This window comes from Mchenga conophoros, linkage group LG12 (genome assembly GCF_057382185.1).
Source record: "Mchenga conophoros isolate Kocher_MC1m ecotype Shallow Benthic linkage group LG12, M_conophoros_male_GT1.1, whole genome shotgun sequence".
Lineage (NCBI taxonomy): Eukaryota > Metazoa > Chordata > Actinopteri > Cichliformes > Cichlidae > Mchenga > Mchenga conophoros.
In genome coordinates this window covers 18,683,790-18,709,805 of record NC_140537.1, presented here as the reverse complement: position 1 = coordinate 18,709,805, position 26,016 = coordinate 18,683,790, and the positions used below count along the sequence as shown (strand labels likewise).

The 26,016-nt window shown below is 39.5% G+C and overlaps 1 protein-coding gene across 2 annotated transcripts; it reads left to right on the top strand.

Moving 5' to 3' along the window:
• Positions 1-25,312, top strand: LOC146562421 (DNA repair protein XRCC4-like). 2 transcript variants are annotated; one of them, XM_085294151.1, is made up of 8 exons: positions 1-43; positions 5,529-5,687; positions 6,478-6,665; positions 18,022-18,188; positions 18,658-18,822; positions 19,749-19,846; positions 21,976-22,106; positions 23,511-25,312. In XM_085294151.1, exons 2-7 carry the CDS (start codon positions 5,549-5,551, stop codon positions 22,101-22,103), a joined length of 885 nt encoding a protein of 294 aa, XP_085150277.1. In that variant the 5' UTR covers positions 1-43; positions 5,529-5,548; the 3' UTR covers positions 22,104-22,106; positions 23,511-25,312. The 2 variants fall into 2 exon arrangements, with proteins under 2 accessions (XP_085150277.1, XP_085150278.1); XM_085294152.1 differs by having other exon boundaries at positions 22,494-25,312.
• Positions 25,313-26,016: the final 704 nt, after the last annotated feature.

The window sequence follows — 26,016 nt, the reverse complement described above, 5'->3', positions numbered from 1 at the left end:
GCACAAGAGTTGAAGGTTGAAACTACTGTCGAAGCTGTCAAGAGTGAGTGCTTCAATGATATCAGTTTCATAAAATAATTGCTTCATTTTCACATCGCAGTTGTTGGTCCACATAGTGCTAAGTTTTCGAAGAAGAATTTGTACTTCATTTGTAAGAACTAGAGGAAAATTCGAGTCGTCTATAACACGCTAATGACTCGGCGCCTTGCCATAGCGCCTATGCCACTGTGCTTTGTTCTATAATAATGCACACATAAAGTTATTTGAAGTCTAAGACGTCGGCACCTGCAGAGCCAGCTCGTTGCTAATGATAAAATCTATTCTGAACATATAAAGGAAAAATAGAAATGAACATTATTATACAATATTTAGATATTATACCCTCAAACTTGAGTACTAGCTTGAAAATACTTGAGAGTTGTTCAAGTCTGTAGACAGTAGTGTAGACTGTCTACAGACAAATGTGTTAAAACTATACTTTGCTAATTGGTATCATTCGTGGTGTGCTTGTCTTTGTTTTTAAAGTTTAATGTGCAAAAAATTACATTATATAGCTCATATTTCTCTCTTGGTGATGTAAGAGAGAAATTTTTGTGGTCCACTTTTCTCTCAAAGTTTTCACAATGATGTTCCCTCCCTCTCTAACCAGCCATGGCAGCATCTTAATTGCATTCAAACAGTGTTTCATAAATTTCCCCCCAGACATTTCCCTCCTCAGCACTCCTAGAAATTAGAAGAATAAATTTGTTTGCTCATTGTCTTAGACTGCTAATTATTTAGCTGTCTAAGACAATGTCTGCCTTCAGATGTGTTCCTAAGACAAAGAGATGGGCCCGGCTTACATGTAGGCTTACATTCCTCTTAATGTGGTCAAATTTATTTTCTTTTATATAGTTTACAGTGATCCATTTTGGCTACAGTACAATACATGCACATTTGATTACTGAAGTTAAATCAAGACTTGGTGTGGCCTTCTGTTTGTGAGATCTAAAATCAGGCCATATTTACATTTGCAAGAGTGAAACAGTCCTCAAGCTTTATTTTTTTAAAGATGTTTTTGACTTTTGGTTATTTTGAAACGGGATACTGGAAGTGTTACAGCAAGCTGACATCAGCGTGCTTGATGTCTGCTCCGACCTGATCCGGCTAATTTCACCAGAATACAAAGTACCTTTCTTTTGCAAACCACTTGTGTTGAGGTTTCTGTTATAAAACAAGTGGTTTACTGTAATAGTACTTATTTTTTCTGTAACCATATTATTAAGTTAGCAGAAAATGAACAAAAGAAAATTTGAAAAACTCCACTGCACTCGTTTTCTGTGATAATGGAGGCTGGCTTGCTTTGAACATATAATGTCTGCTTGCAGTAGTGGTTTCTGTTATGAAGAATCTGTCATGCCTTCATTATTCTTCCCATGGTTTTAGTGTCATCAAAACCAGCAGTAGGAGCACAGTTCTTAGTCCAGGTTCTTTCAAGTGAGTATGTTCACTTGAAAGAGAAGTAAATGCATTAACATACATTATGGCCCTAGTTACTATTCTTTAGTGGATCTGTGATTTTTTAGTTTCTTCTGTCTCTTCATTTTATCTTGAAGTGGCTGATTGATGTAGAGATCAGGGCTCCATTGGGACCATACTTTTTGTTGCAGGACTTTTTTTAAATTCTTGTTAGTGAAGAAATAGTTGTTCTTTATGATTCTTTGGGGTTTAGGGTTATTTTCACAGTGCAAAATGAATTAGAGATCAGTAGAGTTTGGGCTATTGGTATAGGAAAACTATTGTACAGTACTGAATATAAGTGGTACTTACCGGACACACTGCCATACGATATTTTCCCAATACTTCACTCACGATATACTATTGCGATTTTTAACATTTTGCAATATGCAGTATTATAATAACATATATTGCAATCCCCTTTTTAAAACTGCTAATTATGTACTCATCTGTTTTATCTCATAAGATAAAGTTATTAGTTCAGTTATTTTTCAGCTGCAAAATGAGACACTGTCACTGCCATAAGACAGAGGCAGTCTGCTATCAGTCTGCGGTCGAATGGAGTCAAGTTGGCAATTGCATGCAATGTGTTTCTGATAATACAGCAACTAGCTGCGATAAGTTGTCAAAAATCACAAATCTGTTGCTGTCGATATAGACAGAAATTTGCATTTAGCTATTACATTTGCACTCAGTAACCTTCCTGTGTTACAGGAATATAACCAGAATACAACCAGCTGGCAGCCAGTTGAGTTGAGTCCCCTTGAGTTGTGCTTTCTGACAAAAACTCATTCAAACTTATGGCAGTCTGTCTGCATTTATAAATTAGACAGCAATAATTTGCAAACCTTCAACAATCTCTCTGAGAGTGATTGCAGTCTGTCCAAGTCAGACTACGACTGCAGGTTTCCCTCCTATCAGGCAATAGGAGTACTGTAGGTACTCATTATTTTGTGACCAATCTCAGCTTGTTTTCCTACCCAGTGGTGAAAAGAAAGTTTTCCATCTATAATCTATAATAAAGTTCAGAATACATTTCTGCATGTAAGTGAAGGCGTGTCATGTTGTGCAACATGTCCTACTTTTTTGTTGTTTCCCATTACCACTGCATCACATTTTCCCCTTCAGACAGCAATAATATATGTTCGAAGCATCTTGGTAAATTACAGTACTTTTTAAAACCCTGGTTCTAATGCAGAGGCATCTATCAGCTAGCTTATGGGGACATTTCACAAAGTCTGCCTCTGACATGATCAGGGTGTAGCCCAGTTCAGACAGATGTTTTAGCTTTAAGGCCGTGATTTACTATAGTAAATATTATATTTTCTGTAACTGTGCCCAGTGGCTGAAGCCAATACCTGAAAAGAATAACGAACAAAAGGCCCCAGCCCCACTTACTGTTGTTTAGGGCAGCATTGCTTTAATCCCTAACTGGTCATAAAAGCAGTGGATTTGCCAAAGAGTTGTCCTTTTCGTCTTGAGCCTATTGTGTTGGAGAAAACAGGAGGAGAAGTCCAGTGAAAGTACAGTGAGAGGATGGGTCTAATTGTCAAGGCTCACAAGGGAGAGAGTCAACTATCTTGGCTTTTTCTTTACTCCTTATGAACTCCTTGTTTAAGGCACAAGATGCATAATTACAGGCCCTCTTTGTGACTCATTGGCCTGGTACTTCCTCTAAACAGAATTAAGTCTTGCTGTTTGCGAATGAGGCAATCCAGAAGAAGTGACAATGAAAAGGTTGAGCAAAAAATTACAGAAGGAGTAGAAAAAGAACGTAAAAGCTATGTGTCGAATCTCTAGGGTAGTTTTAGTTGATGATTTAAGCAATTCAGATGATTGCCTCTGCTGGCTGTGTTACTGAACAGATGCTAACAGTGAGAAATCAGTATTGGCTTTGATGATTCTGAGTATCTCTCCATTCCTCACAGGCAGTGCTGTTTATTTAATTGAAGTCCTTCTGTCATTACCACAGGGTCACCGTCCCTGAACAACAGATGTTACAGTAACTAATGAGTAGCCGGGCTCACTTTATGAGGTTAAAGTTGATGCCTTCAGCTCCCTAGTCTTGGTTGGCCCCTTTGCCTAACCACACCCCTTCGTAAGGCACAAAGGGTCAACTTTAATCTTTTTGCACAGTTCTTTGTGCATGCATGTGTTTGTGTGTGTGAATAGGGTGTGTGCGTACCCCCTGCGCAGAGCATGTCTCATTTTGAATAACCTTGACCACCTGCTCTGTCAGCATATGTGGTGGGGGATACATGTCACATCATAACTAAAAGCACAATGTCCAAAGGCACTCATTTTCATTTTTTCAGACATGTTCAGCTTGGCTAACTGCCAATTAAGCTGTCTTGCTTTTTCCTCCGTCTCCACTCACTTTGCCCTGTATTTAAGCAGGGAAACTGTCCAGCTCACCTCTCACTCGATGTGGAAACAGTAATCATATGTTCTGACCTAGATATGCATAATCAAGTAAAAGTTTACTAGCAATCAAAGACACCCCCACCCCCTTTTTTGAGTTAATTACGTTAAAGTTTTTGTAATCGTTAGACCAACTTTTTCACAACTAATAACAGGCTGTTTCTGGCATTAGTAGGATAGTTTAAGCTCCCATTAAGAAATACAGAACTGTGTAAAAGCATCCCTTATTTCATATTGTGCTTAAAAAGTGGGAAATGGATGTAGTGATTTATTGAAACATTAGCAAACATGTATGAATTACAGCGTAAAAAGCAAAAACAACTATAACAAGCTTAAAAGTAACTCTGGTACGACCAACGACCAACTTATCTGCATCCATAATTACATTCATTTTGTCAAGATCTCCAACACTACTGGCTGAAACGACCCAAACCGTGAAAGAGTCTAGACTGTGTTTTACTGATGGATACTGACACTCACTGCTGTACCTCTTTCCTGATCTCCTTCGTACAAACTGATGATGATTTGAACCAAAATTTGCATCATTGTTTAAAAGACCTTTTGCCACTGATTTTCAGTCCAGTTCTTGTGTAATTTGGCATATCTCAGCATTTTCTCACTGTTTCCCTTCCTTAAGTATAACTTCTTGAAAGCTGTCCTTGAGACTTGGGGCCGTTTCAATAGTAGATGAATCAAGTGAAGGGTCAGATGCATCTCTTTGCTGATTTTTTCCCCCTATTTTTTATGGACATGACTTTCAGATACAGTTTTTTTCCCGTATAGCTCTTTGGGAATCACTTTTTTTTCTGGTATAAAAAATATTATTTTATGCCTGTCGTCTTTGACATTTTCTGTAAATTCATCTAAATAAGTGCGGATGTATTATGAGTTTTGCAACAGATTACGAGTACCAAAATGCCCAAACATACAATTTAAAATCACTTCTTTCCTAACTTGCATATTATGTGTAGAGTTGGCATATAAAGACTGGACTGAAAATGAGTGAAAAAGCAGCCAATGTCAAACAAAAATAAAAAATAACTTTGAAAGATCTTCTGAAAGCCTGGAGAACTACTGCTCAAGATCACTTTGAAAATGTGAGTCTGGGTCCTTGGAAGCAAAATGTAAAAAAATGAGGGCTGGCTGGATGCATTTGCACGCTACTGTATAAATTTGATAATGTACTAATTGTATAAAACCAGTGAAACAACTGGTTTGTTTCAGTAATATTCCTCTATTTCGCTTTAACAGCATGTAATTACTTTCCTGGTGGTTTCAAGGCAGACACAAAAACCTGCCAAAACATGTTAATCTCCGTGTGGTCCCACTGACTCAGAGAGACCCCCACTGAAGGCATACACAGGAACGTTTTTTTATTACCAAATCCAAGCAGTGAAACAATGAACCACATTGATGCAAAGGGAAGATTAACACAATCTTACACCACGAAAACAGATTGATTAGAGCACTGTCTTCGAAGGAGGTCTTAGGACTCAAAACTAACAAACCTACAAAATGTTATAAACACTCATAGGAATTGTTGCCGGAAAATTGCATTTTAATTTCTTCTTGTTTAGAGTGTCTGAATTTCTGTTTTTGGTGTTCTGCAGGTCTCGGATATGTGAGAAACATGAGCGGTACAGTTTGTCAAATTAGACTAAGTGATGATCCAGATACTCCGTACTTCCTGCGAGTGGACTGGGCCATAGACCTGGGTGCTGGTTTCACATTAGCTCTTACAAATGGCAGCTCAGCATGGATTGGAGAAGGTAAATATTTGAGATGTAAGAAGAATAGTTTAGAATAGATGAAAATTACCTTAAATTTAGGCTTAAGTGTAATAGAAAGACTTTCATTTTTTTCTAATTACCTAGTCTGAGTGGTTAGCAGGGCTGCTATTCATCAGGCAACCATTCATCCAAGCTGTCTAGGCACCTGGCCGACCCCCTTATCATATTATCATAGTGTTATAACTGTTGGTCTTTTAACAAGAGGGACAGACGTGACCTCGTTTCATCATCCTTCTTCACTCCTACGCTGCAGCTTACAGGTGTATAAAGCAGATTAAAATCTACAAGGCTTGTCTTTGTATATAGTAAGCCACTAGTGAGTGTCTGTGTGTGCCTGTGTGTGTCTGTACATGAATGCCCATACTCTGGAAGGACATCTGGAACATAACTGCTCTCTAGTTTTCCATTGCTGTCCATCTGGAGAGATGACAGGTGGAGATGAGTTTGTGACAGCTACGTGCAGGCTTGTAGCTCGTCAGTATTTCTCTGTTTCATGTGCTAATTGGGACTTTCAAGCCAACGTTAGCAGCTGTGCAGCAGCTGATGACAGTCCCCTTGGTTTCTCTGCATGCTTCCTTTCAAATCCGCTTTCACGTGCATTCATGGGTTACTACATAATAAATGTTTACACTTCTTGTTCTGTAATCTGCTCCTTCCCCTCTATCCAGTTTCTGTCAGGTGTACAGCTTTGAAAAAAATTTTTAAATATGAGAAAAATGCCTTTTAAAAGACAATAAGATGTTTGAGCAAAGCTTTTTTTTTTTGTCAGTTTCAGAGGATGATATGACAAGGGAAGCCAATGACATAGGAGTCCCAAGAGAGAGATATGTTGAGGATCTTCTTCAAGCCCTAACAAAAAGTGGAGGAGGAAGAAGCGAAGACAAGGAGATGTATACCTTTGGCCTCTCTCCTGATCGCCGTTATCTCTTGTATGAGAAGACTTGTAATGATATTTCGGTAAGCAAAGGTTTTGTGTGGATTTGTACAGTGTTTGCTACAATAATCATTCATTATGTTTAGCATTTTATGGTGCAAAGTGCTAAGCATAGAAAATGAGTACGTAACCAGGTTAGAGATAAATCAGGATAAGGTTTTTGTAAAAAGTATGTATTAAAATGAATCTTGAGTCACCGATAAACTAATAAGAATTTAGTGGTCAAGGTTGCAGTGACCTTTACAAAACCTGTTTCTGGCAGTATTGAAGACAATAATGTAAACTGCAAGTTGACTAGTTTGCAGATGGTTACAGTAAACACTCAAGCAATGTCAAGCAATATGGACAATAGGTTTTTGAAAAGACAGCTGATGCTTTGGATGTTACATAAGAGAAGGTTCCTAGCCTGTCTTTACATTAGCCCTTGGGTCTTGCCTTACATAAATGATAGGTTTTAAAAGATGAATGCTAAAACTCACAGAAAGCTTTTTCAAGGTTGTGTCTCCACCTATTAAGAGACTAATGATGAAGCAGCCGGATTTTTGGCAAATAGAAAAGACAGACATGGGAGGAATGAACAGGATATTTGTTGGCTAAGAACCAAAGAGCATACCCTCATCCTTAAATATAAGCTTCTGTGGAATTGAAAAACTTTTTGCAACCACAGGAAACACCCCCTGGTGGCCGATCACATGCATGCTGGTTTGTTTAAGACCTTTCGATGTTGGCTTCACTTTTTAAAGACACAAAAGCTATATCCATCTTTTACATTGACTATGGTCTGGAAATCTTGGAATCAATATATCTTTCATAGTGAGGCAGGAACTAATTGCTTAACTTGAGCAAGTGCCGCACTAAACTACCCTTCGTTCTGTGAAAGCAAGTAAAAAGAGAGCTTGTTTTGAATGACGGTTGATGAGATGTCAGTCTTTTATGTAGTCCTCCTGACACGGGGATAAATATTTTAATGCAGGGTTGTTTTCAGCGTAAATGTCCTTAACAAATGAAGAGAAAATGCTGCTGTTTCATGCATTGAATGGATGTGGCACAAGTGTAAAAAGTGCAGCAGTTGTAATTTTCCTTGCCTGTAGCTTTGAAGCACAGGCCTCAGTGATGGGGCTCAACGATAGACCCCAATCTTATGGAGTAAAACACGATGTATTATCAGTACTCCATCTTCCACAGCACCATGGACTCCCCTCTTGTCACTGTTCCCTGAGGACATCTAACAACACACAACAAAATCGAAAGGAAGTTTTCTTGATTTTCCTTTTTTTCTTTCTTTTTGGTTTTTACAAGGGACCGTTGAAAAGATAAGGTTTATAGTTTCCCCACATTAAAGGAGAATCAGAAAGGCTTGGTGGCCTTCAGGCTACAGACAGGAAGTACTCAGTGCAGTTTGTTACCAGTCATCCAAAGGTAGTGTTATTAGTTAGTGGTGTAATGGCTGTAGCTGGAAAACGAGAAAAAGGCTTCTCACTAAAGGTTTGTTACAAGGAAAGATAATTATGGCTCACACTGTTGCAATGTTAAATTTATGCAACAGTCACTGACAAATACTGAAAAAGTTTAGAAACACATGTTGTATGCTTTGCTCAGGCAGGCAGGAATGACACGCTCGATGAAGCGCAGGCCATGGCGGTTGATTTTGATGTTATTTTTTTCAAACTGTGAGATTCTGCCTCTGAGGAGGTTACTTTGGGATCTTGTAATGCTGTGCTGGCAGATGAAGAACCCCAGGAGGTTAGGAACACTGTAGTAACCATAAAACCCAGATTTATGGAGAGGGCCATCCTCATCCAGCCATTTTGAAAGACAGTTGATTAGACCCCTTTTCTCTCTTCAGATCCTCTTGGCTTTCTTTATCTCTATTATTGTGGGCAACAGGGCCATTTGCATGCATGTGTCCATGTCCAAACATGTACAGACATACTGTTGGTTAAAAAAAAAGGCTCTGAGGCCATCAGCCTTTGCGTACCACACTTGACAAAGCTGTTGAGCAAGTGGTTGCTCATTCAGACACAGAAATACACATGTAGCTCAGTTTTAAAATCAAAAACCAAAACATAATTAACAATGTCTTGCTTATTATTATTGTGGATGTAGTAAGGATACTAGGTCCTACAATAACCTTTCACCTCTTCAAGAAACTTAAAGAAGTCAAGTCGCTTTTCTTTACCATGACCTGGATGACTGAGAACATCCTACAGTACATTACTGATGTTAACAGTAATTTACACATACTTTAAGATGCCTCGATTATTGTAACACCTTATGCTCTCCATTAAAAATGCCTCATTACACTTCATTAAGTCACCAGCTGTTTTCAAACGTGATCTTTTGGGTAAATCAGTTCGGGACGTTGTTTAGAGATGGAGGTGAGGGAGCTGCTGTGTATGATCTACATCAGACATTTGCGTTCCTACATGTACCTGCGTCTGTAGAGAAAAATTCAGTGCTGGATTCCAGGTGTGAAAATGGCTACTGGAATTAATTCATGCAGGATTCTTGCAGGACCACAGAAAATGATTGGCAGTTGCCTAAAATTGCGCAGTCCTCTGTATACTTAAAAAAAAAAAAATCAATTCTCCATGGTTGCAGTTATCTTCACGATGTGCAGAAGAAAACCCATCATGACCAAATTTTATATAACGTGCAAATTCACATTTTATTCTTACGCCTTCTATTCATAGTATTTTTTCCTAATCTGCCTTCGTACTGCCCCCATTATTTATATGTCAGAGGTTAAAAAGTTTAACATATTTCTCGCGGCTAATTTGAGGGTGCAAGTTTCCTTTAGAAAGAGAAGAAAAGAAGGTGGAGACTCAACAGGTGGTAGATTTGACATGACGTTAATATTTTATGATTATGACCTCAGACGATGTAATGATGAATACAGTCGGCTGTTTCATGTTAAACTACAGCTAAGCAGGTGTTTTACACACATAAATTAGACATAATCTCCTCCTTAATGTCTGTTTAAGTACACATCTGTCAAAAATCCAGCACTGAACTCTAACTTAAGTCTTCTGCAAATGTGTTAAATCCACAAACCTAAGATTTTGGATAGGTCACTTGTTAATTTACTGTCATCTAAGAGTGTGATTTTTGTTTTTACAATTTTAGTGTATTTTATACCTGCCTGAGTCAGCTGCATTTCTGTGCTACAGTAAGTTGTTTCCATTTTTATTAGATTGATCTCTTCATAGCCTCTATTTTATATCATAAGAAACTACCTTTTTTAACAACTTCATTTAAAAGTTCTCCACGCGAAGACATTTTCCCACGCTAAGCTTGTACATGCAGTGAACGTTTACAAATAGGAGTGTGTGTTACATGTACTAGTAGTAGTGGTAGTGTAGTAGTTTTTAATTCAATTCCATTTCAAGAGACAGGATAGAATATACACTGTGGAAGAGAGCCAGAGATTAATAATAACTAATGGTTAAATGCAAAATGGTGCATAAACACGTAGTGAACGAAAAGAGGTGTGTGAAGAAGAAGCGCTCAGTCTATCATGGGAAGTCCCCAGCAAGCTGCAACACGACTAAGGGAGAATTCAGGGTCACTTGATCCAGCCCTAACCACATGCTTTATCAAAAAGGAAAATTTGAAACCTAATCTTGAAGTAGAGAGGCTTCTTGAAGGAAATGCAAAGCTCTTCTTTGGATGTTGGCTGCCTTTTTCTCTGTTCTCTGCCGACATGATGTCACACTGATTCAATAATCTTGAGGTCCAGGCTCTGGGGAGGCCAATCAATTACTGATGGTCCTCCACTGTGGCAGTGTGTTTGGGATCATTCTCATGCTGGAAAAATGAAGCTGTTGCTAATCAGGTGGTTTACAAATGTTATTGCGCAGTGAATCAAAATCTCACAGTATTTTTCAGTGTTCCTCGACACCACTGCACTGGCTGAAATGTTGCCCCAAACCACGACAGAGCCTCCAACATGTTTTACAGATCGCTGTGGGCACTCACTGTTGTACCTCTCTCATGATCTCCTCTTTATATATTGGTGTTTTGGCAATTGGTAAATGCATCTTTCAGGCCCTGTGTCAGATCTCCACTGGATATTTTTTAAAATGATTCTTAAGGACATAAATTTCCAATACTTCTAATCTAGTCTAGATAGTTTTTTAGGCCTGCTGCTTCTTCTTCAGATATAGCTGTAAGCTTCTCAATGACAAAAGATACATAATAATAAAAAAAATGCTAAAAATCTTTGAACATAAAGCCAAGGACAACTTAAGTCAAGCACACAAACAGCTGTGTAAAAATTGCTAATGAATGGCTGATTAACTATGGAAGAATTACTATGGTTAACTTATCCGGTTGTTCAGTGATGACGCGACGAATCCTACTTCCGGGTCTAAAGTAGTCTGCGTTTAATATGGCTTTTGTGTTGTTAACATGTTTAATGTTATATATTTTCTTCTATTTGATCTCAAAAAGCTCCTAAAACAGTCAGTGATCACTGTTGACCTCCGTCGGCTTTTATTACCGCTAATCATTTATTTAAGCTCAGTTTTTAAAACCTTGGGATGTAACTACAGCCCAGCCCATGCAGCAGTATATGAATGACTAACCTCGTATTGTGGATGGATCAGTTGTTCTCCTGACTGAAGTTTGGTCCTTTTACAGCATCCTGTCATGCGATTACATTTGTTCCTGACCACCGAGAACACTCACGGTAACTTTTATCGAGTGGGAAAAAAGTTAGCTTGTTTATATTATGCTAACATAGCTGTGTCGCTAGCGGTCCCGTAGCACATCATTATATACCAGCTAGCCCAACTTCAGTAACCCTACAAACGTCACTGCTGTTTAGTTTTCTGTCTTCATTTATGCTGGAAGTGATAGCAGAGCTGTACGTTTTAATTTGTTTCCAAAACCCCGCAGTCAGGACATGCTATATTGTATTTAGATAGAAGCTAGCGAGCTAACTCCCTGCTAACTTCTAACTCCGTTAAATGTCATAAATTCCGTTTTCATGGATGCCTGGATGCTAAACTCAATTGTTACACCTGGTAGAGCAGAACGCTGATCATTTTATTAAAGATGAAAGACTTTAGACAGTTTTTCAACTCTCAGTAATGCCATAGTGATCGTTTGATATATGGACCTGCAGCGGAGTTTAGACCCAGACACGGCTAGTGACGTCAGACTGAACAACCGGATTGTTATCTTTTTTATCTATGAAGCTTTCACTTTTGGTCATTTACAGGCTCGTCTTTCTAATTTGGAATTCAGATTTTCATTCCAAGTACCCATCTCTTAAAAAATGATCATGTACATGATTTGCTGACAATTTTAATCTGTCATGTTCAAGTACATAATGGATAAATTTATACTAAAGAATAACAGAACTTAGGCTCCTCCAGTGAAATTTGTGGTTGGTGTCAAGCTGCACTGCTTGAGTCCCCAGTGAAATACTCGATAACTTTTATTTGACAAACAGAAAACATGGACACATCTGTGTCCCATTTGTTCACTTGTGGCTTCAATCATCTTCTGTCAGCTGTCAAAAATTACGGTCCAAATCCCGGTGCTTCGAGGCTGGCGCTGAAATACGACCTAAAGTGAAAGTGACAGGTTTTAGAAAATCACAGGAAGCCCCTGGATAACTGATAGTTTTTTGTATGTGTGTGTACATAATGGGTTTGTCATAGCGCTGCATTATTGTATACAACGTTAACAATAGAATTGTTTGGCTAGAGCAGAGAATTCCCTAAATTCATTTTTGTAATTGCAAATTTTTCATTGCCACGAAGTTGGCCAAATGCTTTTATTGTGGTTTGAGTTTAAAAACAAACACACAAAAAAACAAACAAAAAGTGCACTGACTCAAACACCAAATAGCAAAAATGAGGACAAATTGGTTGCATCTTTAGCTTTTGCAGTCCCATTGAAGTCTGGGAAATTGTGGCACAGCTGGAAGCCAGATTTGAACACCGACCACACAGAAGAGTCTGATCCACCAACACGTTTCTCCTGCCGGTGCCACCTGCAGCTTTCTGCAATCGTAGTCAGGTTTGTAGTTGTACCCTCTACAATTTGAATGACAATCAGTGCTTAGAACGACTGTTCCTGTTCTGCTGCAACCCAAAGTGACCATTAAGTATTTTCCTACGGTATCTGCACTCCAGTTAGTTCCGCGCCACATCGTCCTTGCCGCGTATGTGAAAGTGTGTCTTATCGGGATGGACTCATTGCTTTCGCCCTCCACTTCCTGGACTCTATCTGGCCTTACGCCTCTGCAGAGCGGATAAGGGAACCGATGGGACAAACGGATCTCTGCTTCGATGCCCAGACGTCAGTGTCCGTGCCCACTCTTGTACACTGTCTCTTTGTATCGTGTGCTCAGTGATCACCCACTCACTTCCCTGGTCCCTAAGACACAATAGTTATTTCCAGATAAAGAATTTAAAAAAAAACTTTTATCAGGGACATGTTCACGGTGTTTTTATTAGGATTTAGATAAACATGAGCGCATTTGCCTTGCATTGCATTTCTTCGTATCATTGGTCACCAGTTGTTAAACCAAGGTATTTTTTTATCCTTAGGGCCATATTACCTTTTAGATCTCCAGCGGTGTGCCAGATGGAGTGACATGGAAAGCTTTCAGTCCTCTGTGGCCACAGTGTGTTATGGTATCATTTCCAGTGGGACTGTGTTCTTCTGGCTTTGTCCTCCACACCTATGTCAACATTTGACCTTATGGTCTGGTTTGCAAGCTGGAGACATACACACACTCACACAGACTAACATAAACAAACACCTAGACCACACACACTGGACCACATTGAAATGTTGGACAAATTTGCATACATAGAAGAAGATTGTACATCCACAGTATATAGATTATTCATCGCTTGCAATGTCAGAAAAAACTAGCTGTATGAAGCATCTCATTTAATTTGAGTGAATTTATCCGTGTCTCTCTGTCCAGAAAGTTAAGTGTTATAAGACATATATTGAATATTGTTAGAGGCTGAAACTACTGCTGTGAGCAGTTTGCTTATTTTAGTGTTGTTTCAGTTCGGCAACAAAAATGTGGTAGTGGGTTGTGCATCACAGACAAACAGTCTGACCTCCCACATCTTTGCAGTGGCTGGCAGCAGTGTGCAGACTGACCTTTAACTTTATCTCTGTTTCCCAGGAGAGGAGCCCAAGCTCAAGAAAATAAGAAAAAAAAGCACTTCTTGTCCATTGCTGTGTTTTAACGTTGATCACTTACAGAAATATTTCTTTCTGTCTGTCACTGATATGTAGATATTTGTATCTTGCTTCACTGCATTTTCATATTTATACCTCTGTTTAGTGTACAATACTTCTTATGACTTCCATAGAGTAATGTTAAATATTTGGTGATGTGTTTACTGCAGTGGGTCTTCTCAGATAACCTTTGACTAAAGACAGTGAAAAAACACTACCTTTGGTATTTAAAAAAAGGAGGAGAATAAATAAACAGCAGCTGAGTTCCATTTCTAAAGTTAATCCTGTAAATAAAGGTTGTTCTTCCAGCACTTTAGATGTCTCTGTCTAGTGTCTTATTAGGGTAATACAATGTTGACATGTTGGTTAGGAAGATTTGTGAGTCCGTGTCTAAAACATCGGAGATAAAGTTCAGCATTATTATAGATTGAGAGAAAATCTAGGGGACAACATTCTTCAGCATAACATAACACAACATAAAAATATTAGATTACTCAACAGAGCCTTTATATTATCTGTTATCATGGAGCTGATGTATTGCGGGAGCCTTTCCTCTAGAGTGTAAGTCAAGGAGGAGTTTGATCTTTTCTCAAACTTCCCTTCTGTCTTTACTTGCTGTCAGTTATCTGGGCTTTGAATGATGTTTTCAAACTCTTCTTTTTCCACATCACAATCAATAATATGCACGTACAATTGTTTGAACTGATGATCTTGGAATCTGCAGTTGTTAAAGATCAACTCTTGTAAGCTTCTGGAATCGCCTACCAAAGCTCCGACTGTATGTTTATTGAAAATGTGTGTACTAGGCTTAAAGACTGGGCCAATGCCAGGAAACAAACCCATTTAACTGAAGTTTACTAATTCTGCCAAGAATAGTGATCAAACATCCAGCCAGAATTATGCCAGAAACTTGTTGATGGCTACCAAAAGCATTGAAAATGTATCCTGTACATTCATTCTACCCTGAAAAAGGAACCAATAAATCATGAAAAGCCCCAAATTACCATGACATTTATTCCCATGATGCCCATTAGTGTAAAATTTTGACCACGTCTGCATGTACCTTGTCATACTATACAAGTTGGTACATCGTCACAGTGGCTCTTTATCACTTCCCTCTGTTAACATTCACATTTTGCAGAAAAATTCCCATTCTTACTCTATCTACACACATCTCACTGTTTGATCTTAACAGTGGACTTTAACTTGCACAATAACTGAATCACAGCTATGTCAACTTGTTGATAAATTCTAATGCTCACACAAGTTCCCCCTGCTAGAAGAGGCTGCACTGGATCACCGGTGTTGCTCCACTTTTTTATGAGTTCTTGGGAATAGTATCCGGGTGGTCTTCTCTGAGTCCTGATTCCATTTGTTGTGATCAGCCTGAGCACTGTCGACATGGACGCTGACGAAGCTGAACTTAAGCATTACAGTTTCACTCCCAAAACTTGTGCAAGTTAAATAATTATCACTGTATAATAAATGTATTGCCAAATGATATTAAAAGAGCTCCTTGTGTGTGACAGTCACCAGTAATACAGAATACAAGTGTAAAGTTGAACAAGATTTTGAAATCTAATCATTTAATAATGCTTTAATTTAATAGTGCAGTCACAGAACCAGATGGTTTGACAGTGCTTGAGTTTATGCCAGCCATCGCAGCACAAGAGGGAGGGTCCACCCTGGAGAACTGTCGTCAGGCCATCGCAGGCAGAAAACAGCTGTGCGTTAACATGGTCTGGAAATCAGCATCTACCAGACCATGCAGACACCAGAGGAGAGCAGTGTGCCAAGTGTAAACTGGCAAAGCTTATAACAATCCGAACAAATCACCAAATAAGACGCAGGCGGGGTAAATGGAACTCCATGCCTACACTCAGCTGGCTTACATGGCTTGATTACTGCTGCCACGGATTTTTTGGTAGTCATCAATCTCCCTGTAGTCTTTTCCAGATTTGTGAAGTTTTGCACACTGATTGAGCCTTGATATGGATGTACAGAGACAAACACCCTTCCAAGTCCAAGGCCCAAAACTGAGAAAAATGTAGTGTTTTGGGGCCATTTTATGTCAGTGTTATGTTAGACTATATGAAGCATAATTTTGCATAACATTAAATGATGTTCTGTTTGTCTTTGAATAAGGAAATATTCTACTGTTGTTATTGATAGGCGATACACGCTGGAGCCGATTTATATTTAAGTGATATTTCACTGGGGTGTACTCACTGATGTTCCTGTCATGTTTAATGTATAACGTCTGTGTTTTGGTCATTTTATGAAAGGGCCTCTGCTTTGATGTTGTACTTCCTGCTTTTGACTACAAAGTGAGATGGTTTGACTACAAAGTGAGATGGGTCAGCGAGGAAAGTTGAGTACACTCTTGTTTGCATGCATTCATGTTCAGATGGTCAAGCAGAAAATGTAAGAGTTTTAGTGTTTAGTCATAAACAGCTGCAGTTTTTTTTTTACACTGCTGGAATTACAGCTACTAGGTCACGGATCAGAAAACTGATCAGTTTCATTTGTAAGCAATTTACCACCCAGAATTAAATCAAGCAACAGAATTCATTTCACTTTGGTTTGGCAACAAACTAAAGCAATTCCTACGTGTTCTTGGAACATGTAACAATGGGACAGAGTCAAAGCTCATCACACTGCGTGCTATTAAGCGTTTATTATTATTATTATTATAAATCAATGTTTTTCTGCCGCATTAGGCCTGGTTGCTCGCCTTATTTGCAGCACCAGTCAAACAATGCGTTATAATTAATGTGAGTGCACATGGAGCCTAACAAAGAAACTCCAGGTTAGCAAAGAAAGCTGATAACTACCATCTTGATGGCACTTTCTTCTGACTGGGATCTTAGGTTTTCTCAAGCTAGCCGAACATGCTTTGTAGAACACGTCTAGTTTGCCCTGTTCCTATAAAATGTCTTTGTTATTGTCAGAGTTTTGTAACAGCCATTAACAGTTAGTGTTCAAGGCCCTAAGAGACCACATTCAACCACTACTGAACACAGAGCACAGCTGGTGCTGATGGGAGTGTGAAATACTTCCATGGAAGAAGAGAAAAGAGAAGACGGAAAGTTTTGAAACTGAACGAAAGGCACCAGGGCACAGTAGTGCTTAGGATATAAAACTGGGGGCAATATGAAGCCACTGTCTGCTCAGTAACACATGTTCAGGTTCAACAGAAAAGGAGAAAACAGGTGTGTAGCCTGCCAGGACAGAATCAGCCCAGGACAAAAATGACAAGTATTTTATGAGAGCTTTTGAAGATGGTGGCTTTATTGCAGTGGGTCTGCGACCTCACGCAGCTAAGTGAAGATTTAACACCTCATTACCTTCTGGTTTTTCAGTTCTTTATGAGGAGTACTTATGTGTTGGTGTGTAAATGGAAACATCTCCAAGGTAACAAGCAAAGATAATACAGCTATATGATATGAACCGTATTAAACATGGTTTCTATTGTTAATTAGGATAACATTTTCCTCTTTAAAAAAACGACACATCACCTAAAAGTTAGAATTTCTCGATTTCTTTGCTCACTGCTTTTTGCCTCAGCCCTGGCCTGTGACTAAGAGCCAAGATGCAATCCAAATGAGGAATGTTTTATTACATATGAAGCCTGCCTGCGATTCCAAAGACTCACCGACAAAAACCAACAGAGAGGAAACTTTGCTCTCCCCTCGCATACTTTGCAGGTGACCAGTGAATTCATCTTCTGTTTCTCCCAGACAGAAGGACACTCCTCATCACCTGAAAAAAACTCTCCTGCTTCAGAGAAAATCTTATGTAATATTTGTGGTACGTTGTACTGTAGACTCATTGTAATGATAGAAGTGTGAAGCTTACTCATTTTTCACAGTGAACTGATTCTGGAAGCTAGTGATGGATCATTTTCGTAGTCATGATTTTGATGCCAGATGCGACTTTCTCAGGTCACTCCTAACTTCTAGCAGAGGATCCCCAGGTACTTCAGAGGTAGTTGTAAACCTGTCCTGTTTGTTGGTTGCCCTCAAAGGGAGGCAAGTGGAAGTTACTTCTCAGTGCAGAGGAAGAAAGACTGAGTCTATCTTCTCCAATGCCTTGCAAACCAAACTTTGTCTTGCTGTCTCATTTCACTTTCTGTCGCTGAGCTTCTTTTCCTCCTTGTTTCAGGTGCACTTGGGCTCTGTGGAGCTCCAGCCATCTCCAGACCCTCTGGAGCTGACCTGTGAGATGATTGGACAGTCCCTAAAGCGCAGCACAGATCTGGAGACAGAAAACTCGCGATTGTTGGAGCAAAACTGTAAATTGAAGCAGGATCACCAGCGAATACTCGGACAGTAAGGATAATGAGAGAAATAATTCAACAGAATCTCATAATTTTCTTAAGATGTTCTGGGCTGGTATTTATTGTTGATTGCTTCGTCTGCATGCACACTCCTTTTTCTCTTTAAGTTGCCAGCTTGTTTATATCCACAAAAATCACCCAGTATGACATCATCACTGGTCGCCCATCTGAGAATATTGTGGGATCCACCCATTATTGCGAGCTGGGTTTGTAATTTCTCGGAAATTACTTCAAGTGATTCACATGTCTTCAATTTTATTAATGCCTGGCATGTAAAATTAAAATAAAATGTGCTGTTGTTTATTCGCTTGTTGATTTCTCTCCAGAGTACAGCATGAGGTTCACACAGGACTTTTGGGATTAGCGTCATTCACCTTTGCAAATTACTATCAGATAGCCGACAAGAGCATGAAACCTCCACGCAGAATATTGTTGTCATATGAATGTGTTTTTCTCACCAGGCTCAAGCATCAGGTTCAGAAAAAGGAAGCGTTAGAGAGGGAAATGTACTCACGTTTTGTCATGGTGCTGAACGAGAAGAAGGCCAAGATCAGAGGTCTGCAGGAGGCTGTCAAAAGGCTTCGAAACTCGGACGACCATCCGAGCGACGAGGAGGGTGTACAAAGGTCTGCTTCGAGTGCTGTTATAGTGTTATCTGCCTTAAAAGTCCAATTTAAGGACAGAAACAACTGAATGTTGTATGTTATGTCCATAGAAGGGTTTTACCTGTGTATCAACTAATGTCCTAAAATGCACATTTGAATAGAGGCAACTAAAAAGCTATTCGTAGAATTTTGACGATTGGTTTTGAATAAGCCACAGTTCATTTAACTTTTAATCTAAGATGGACAAAAACAGACATCCTTTTTTAAATTTCAGAAACCAGTATCATCAGGTGATTGTTTAAAATAATAATCTTTCATTCTAAAACAAAATGTTAATTTTCTATTGATTGACAGGTTTTTGTACATTCAGTCAATTTCTGTAGTTACACGTTAACCAGTAACAAGTAGGTCCTAGTCTGGTAATGTCCAGTAAAGTTTTCAGTCAGTTTAAAATGATTTCACCCTTTGATTTTCAGTGGAGCAGCCTTCACCTGAAAGGGGTACTCTCCCTGTGCGCTGTGTTGTAAATACGTGGAATTGTGTATTTAGATTTTGGCCAAACATAGAATCAATCAAAACGTTCCTGTCTTTTGTTTTACATCCACATTGCAAGTTTTGTTTTCTAAGAAACTCAACAAAATGCTGTCAGAGCCACATGTGTGCTTGCCACACCTCTGGCTTTGGCTGACTTGTTTTTAGTCAGGCTTGTTAAATAGCTTTCATCATTACAGGCCACTACAGGGTGCAGAGCATGGAAGATTTTACTCATAGTTTCTGCTCACACTGTCCTTTGTGGTCAGTAATATTTAACAGTGAAAGACGAGTACTCAAAAGCAGAGTAAAATGAGATACTCTGCTGTAGTTTCTAAAGCATATCCACTTGTCTGACTCAGGATTCAGTTTGTGGGCGTTACAGGAAACACTTCGTCTTCTGTAAATTCTTTCAGTGACAATCTCACAACTCAAGGTGAAGGCAGTCCGGACAGAGGAGAGGAGACCAGTCAGAGCATCCAACCCTCTCTGGAGCCAACTATCCTCATTACAGGTGTGTGTGTCTGTGTTTATGGGTGTGTTTGCTTGTGTCAGAGGGAACAACAGTCCCAATCAAAAGTGGTTTCCCCGAGGATGAGACTGCTGTACGCTCAACCTCTGAGTGACCAGTTATTCGCCACAACTACTGACACAGAATGCATAAAAATGTAATACAGTCACCAGACAACCACCAACCTTTCCTACTCACAGGGAGGTTAATGGGGTATGTAACAACATGGGGGAATGATCCATAGCCCAAATCCATCTTGCCCAATGCAATGGTTTTTCAGTATTCCAACAAGTATAAACAAGCTGTTTCAGCTTTTCTCAAAACAACCTTGTGTTCCAGTAGCTGCTCAAAAACACATGCAGCATGTCTTGGAGCAGGTTGTGCAAGTATTGAACATGGCAAATTTACACCCTTTCCCAGTATTCTGACGTAATAGGTCACGATCTTATTTTCTAATGATGCGGACCAAAGTGAAGCCCTTGAGTTTTCGCTTTCCTCTCGCCGATTTTACTGTCCAACAAAGTTGACAGTTGAATGTAAGTGAGTACGTAAGCAAGGGGGTGAGGGGTTGAACATAAACTTAAAAGCACACATAAGCAGAGCGCATACCCTCTGGTCGAAGGGTTCTGGGAAACACTTGAGTCATAAACCCACACAAGTCTGTTGAGATTGCTTCAGCACTGCTGGCCATTAGGTGGTCTTCACCTTCCTGCGTCTCGCAGTGCTGGAGTAACGTCACATCTGAGTCATACCCCCCTGTACTGTAGTGCTGCAATCTACTGAGAAAACCTAGATCACTGTATCAATGGTTTTGTTTGTGGTTGCAGCCAAACTCAAACCACCCCGAGAGAATACAGTTGAAAAACACATTGATGTCGTTCAGCAGATTGTGTTGCTTGGCTCTTATTTTCTGTGCTCTCAATCGCAAACACATGCACATGCACCCTCTGCTCTGTGCTCTGTGTCCCGTCTTGGCTTCAGTGAAGATGGATGGAGGAGGTAGATTAGCCCGTGTGGGGCTTGGCTCACACAGTCGGTTGTTTGCGGCCCAAAAGAGTCTTATAATGCTTTCTTGTATTTTCAGCTTGTCAGTGACATCTCCAGGCTTTTACCTACATATGAATCTGTCTCTATTCTCAGCATTTTAACATTATGGGTGTGTTTCCAAAGTCTTTGGGCGTTTTTTTTCTTGGCCGAAAGCACAGTGGTGGAAAAAAGCCGTATGCTCGTGTCACTCTCTGCTAGCATTAGATTCGTAACCACAACAACCGATTAATTCATAGACACCTTTACACCGATCCATGAACATGAAACATACACATAATGAAACACCTCACTGATATTACTCCAGGTGAGTCCACACACACGTGGCATCAGATCAAACATTTCCCCTGTTGACCTCTGTGCCTCAGGCTGTGTTTCCATGTTGAGCAGAGCTGGAGGCTCTCTTTGACCTCGAGTTTTAGCATCTGACACCATAGGAAGAATCGCTCACAATGAGATAACTTGAAGATAAGAGCGATAGAGACAGTGGGAGAATAAAGGGACGTTAAAGAAAAGCATGTCACCTGAGGGGCACACATGTGACTCCTGTGAGGGAAAGGAATAATGGGTCTCTAATACCAGCCTCCACACCTCCTTCATTAAGGTAACTGTAAATACTGAATCTGCAGTAACATTACCATTACAGTACTGAGTTTTAGCTCTTAATCAGTTCAGCCCAAGTATGTCTTTGTTCTTACGTGGTGCCTCAATCTGTCGATCTTTGCGTTTGAATGGGCTAGCAGCAGTGTTGAAGGGCAAACAGGTGTGTTTTTCCTTCTGTATATAAACTATTGTAGCGTGACCAAGATTGTTAGGAATGCCAGATCTTAATTACCGATAAAGATCACACCTCTGAAGGTGTGGAGTCCTCTGGGGTTAACAGTGGTAATCTGGGGTAATTTGCCCTGGAACTGCCAAAAATGCACCAAAAGTGACACTGACAGAGTATGAGTGTAAGCCATAAAGCTGAAGAATTTAGGCTTTTGCAATGTAGCCACCCATGAAATTCTAAAAAGAAATGAAATTAGACTCTAATAGCCTGTATGTTTCTCTGTACGTGAAGTATCAACAGTTTGTGCTCTTTGCAGGACGTAATCTGGTCTGGGAAGGGATCCCCGTTGACCGGACTTTTTCTGATGATGATGAAGATGAGCAACCAAAATGGAAGCGTAGGTTGCTTCACACCTCGAGCCCACGATCTTCTGAACAACTTTAAATTGTAGGTTTGTCAGAGAAATAATGCAGTTAATGGAGCAGCATATTTTATACCATAGTTGCTTAAAGTTAATTTTGTGTGGAACCGCTCTTTACATATAGTTGTAGTAAAAGGGAAAAAAAAGTGTAATTGTAAGAATTTGGATCTTAAATTTTAAGAAAATGTGCAGTTATATGTTGCAGATTTTCAAGTAGTACCATGTAAAGATGGTGCCAACATGACACACAATGTCTCCGGTCCTGTGTCGGTTAATAAATAAGTTGTTCCATGTGACCCCAAATCAAAGTTTAACATAGATGCATGGAAATCATTTCAGGATTAAAGTTTTATTGCACTTTGAAACCTCTTAGCCTCAAGTTTTATTCAGCAGTTTTTTCCCCCCATTTGTAGGTTCTGTAAAACCACTACAGTGACAGATGTGGGTCGATCTACTGATTTTTTTTTATTCCCCGTTATTTCCATTTCACCCAATTAAGGAGGATTAAATCATCGTCTTGTCGTCATCATCTGTTTAAAAAAAAAAAAAACACTTATGTGTAATTCCCAGCATCTAACTGTCTGTCTACTGAGGCCTGAACATTTTTTAGATGAAATATGTATTCTTATATTGCTGGTTATATTAATCCACAGAGGTATAAAGGAGTCCAGCCACTGACAGCAGCGGTCTTAGAAGTGGCCCTGGGCCACACATGCTATAGAGTAGCTGCTGTCTCCACCTAATAAATAGGATTAATTAAGAGGCATTTTATTTGCACTCATCAGTTGTGGAAAATGATTTTTAATGGTTTTTAACATTGTCTCTAAACATTTGAAAAAGTGAAATCTAGCATATCTTTTGTGGTTTCTCTGGCTGATGTGCTGCAGTAGAAAGAGCTGAGGTTGTTGGACTGCTGCCTATAAAGAGGCTCAGATTTATATTACATCCTGTATGCTACTAATGTAAAACAGCAGTGAGAAAAGCAACCTTCTCCAGACTTTGTCCACAGTGAGAAGAGGTGCAGATAAGTGAAATAAAATGTCACCTGATTACTGTTGGTGTTTTGGATTGCGTTGTCATAATAACATCAACTTCTCTGTGTTTTTATAAATCATAAAATATAGTTAATTTAATATATGATGCCTCTGTGGTAGCAGCACTTCTTTAACTCTACAAACATTAATAGTATCTGACAACTGCTTATATTTGTGTGTTGGCTAGCATTTGAGCTTCATGCTTCACTCCTCCTCCTCTCACTTGTTGGGTTGAATATAAAGTTAATGTATTTCATTCTGCGTCATCACACTATATCGAACTGTATTTCTCTAGTACAGCTAAATATTACACGGAAAGCTATAAAATATAAATGTGATGCATGTTTTACTGGTTCAAACAATATTTGCTTCTTTTTCTCCATCTCTTGTTCTCAGCCTCCTTTTCAAGAAATAGATGGCGCCCGGGACTATTCACGAACATTTTAATGAGCAGGTTTTCTCTGCTTGCTATCTTGCTATGTGGCAGGCTAGTTCCAGCCACACACGACCAAAACAGCGACAGCCGGGCAGCAGTGTCCTGGAAGTGTCTCCAGATTATGATCCTAGATTGTGAAAGTGAATTCAGAAAGCCAGAGCACATCACAGCATCTGGATTGCTTTAACCGTGACAATTACCTACCACATCTCCTAAGAGACTAGTTGCTTTACAGTAAAGGGGTGAAAAGCAGTTACTGATACAATCATTTCCCAAATTCTCTCCATTCTGTGTTGCTGTAAAGATTTTTCCCAGATGTGTCAGTGGCCATGCGATAACAGCCACTTAACACTGTCTGGGACTATGTCAGGAACTAAAAGTGTTTCTGCTAATAAGCTGAAGAACTCGGTAGAGAATCTGGAGCACGACTACGGAAGCAATTTACGAAGAGTCTCACTTTTCCCTTAGCTTGAATTTGACTCCAGCTGTAGTCAGATCTCAGCTCAGTGTGAGAGTGAAGAAAAAGGGGGTCAACATGCTACACCCAGAAAAAAAGGGTGTCACAACCAGGGAACTATAACTGCTTTCTTAATGCTTAATGTCCTGCTGATGTTTTCCTCCCTCTTTCTATTATGAAAACAAACTCGAAACCGTCTCTTTCATTTTAACTTTCAAAACTAGCATTTTGCAAAAGATAATTTGGCCCTTAATCTTTTTTTCCCTCTTTTTCACGCAGCCTTTTATTGTGTAGATCAGGGGTGTCAAACTCAAATACACAGTGGGCCAAAATTCAAAACTGGAACAAGGTCGCGGGCTAACATTAATATTTATTGAAAAAAAAATCTTCCTCCACATTTAAGAATGAATCTCTTCTTATGGACTCAAACAAGTTTTGCTGAAAAACTGAATATGGAACGAGCAAAGCTTAATACTAAACAATATATATATTAGCTGTATAATACCAGTAGGCCAGCTCTAATAATAATTTGGTATGGCTTCGCGGGCCAAATGTAATTAGGCTGCGGGCCAAATTTGGCCCGCGGGCCAGAGTTTGACACCTATGGTGTAGATATTATGTGGCCCAAACTACCTGAGGGTTGATTTTCAGGTTAATGAGGTTATGTTGTCTTTAAGCTTCTTCACTTGCCCGCATTGTCCTTAACATCTGCTATCAGCTTTAGGTTCTTAGTTCATCGCCGTGTGTTTTCAATGAGACAGTAATGAAGCTTTGGATTATTTGACCCTTTACATCTGAATCCTGGACCTTCTTGCTGCTGCTTTTGATGATACCTTTATGTCTGTTGAAAACCACAGGTGGCCACCGGGATTATCCCGCTATATGTTCTTGGTGGTTTTAGTAATCCCCACTGGAATGTCACACTGTCTGTTTACATCTCATCAATAAAGTATTCTGAAAGCAAAACAAAGAAGAGTATCAAAGGTTAATTTACAGATGAATGCATGACAACGTGCGATGGACAATGAGCTTACGCTGAAAAGGAGACAGTGCTGAATATTTAAGGGATTTCCTTTATTACAATGCGTACCGGTAGTTGTTTGATTCAAAATGCTCCAAAGCAAGATCTCGTTCTGTTTTTGGAATAAAAGCTGATAATTCGTTTTTAATTTGGTAAAACCTGCTGTAAATGTGCACATTTAATGTCTAAATATGTGGGTTTTTTTATTTGATTTTAAATATTTACTGTAATTTAAACACATAAAGGAGATTTATTTTTCAAATGTTAAAAATGTATGTAAAATACCTCTGAAGAAAATGTATGTTAACATCATTATTAAAAATTTTGCATTTCAACGTGGTTGTCTTTTTGTATTTTCTGACTTATATATCATTGAATAGGACACAAATAAGCATGTTTTATTTGATTGTGTGGTTAATACTTTATAACAGGGTTAGACAGTTTATTTTCCCAGTGAGCCACATGAATAACTGGGACTGTTGTTGTGAATTGAGCCCTCCACAACAGTCCCAGTGTCACGGTCAAACAGGCAGGACCCAAGTGCAGAACTGAATCGTACGATGAAAGGGAAGTTTATTTACATGTCGACACCAGGTCAGATATATACATATATACAGTGAAGAGAGTTAGAGGGGCTCCAGGGAAGTCCAGGCGAAGGGAAACACATCCAACACTCCTCTTCACACGATCAGTGATTCACTCATCCAAAGCTCACAACTCGCTGTGGTCGACTCTCACTCACAGTTTCTCGACAGGGTCCGAAGGAAAACAGGAAGGGGTCCAGGAAGGTCTGTACACAGACAGCAAACACACGTTAGGAAACCAGGGAAACACATTCAGAGAAAACAGGAACCACAAAGAGAGCCGGGACTACACTAACTGAAGTAAAACGATCCAGCGAAGAACATCACCCAGGCGCCGCCTTAAGTAGTAGCAGGTTAATCAAGGATGATGGGCAGCTGGTGAGTCAATTTGCAACCAGGCGTGT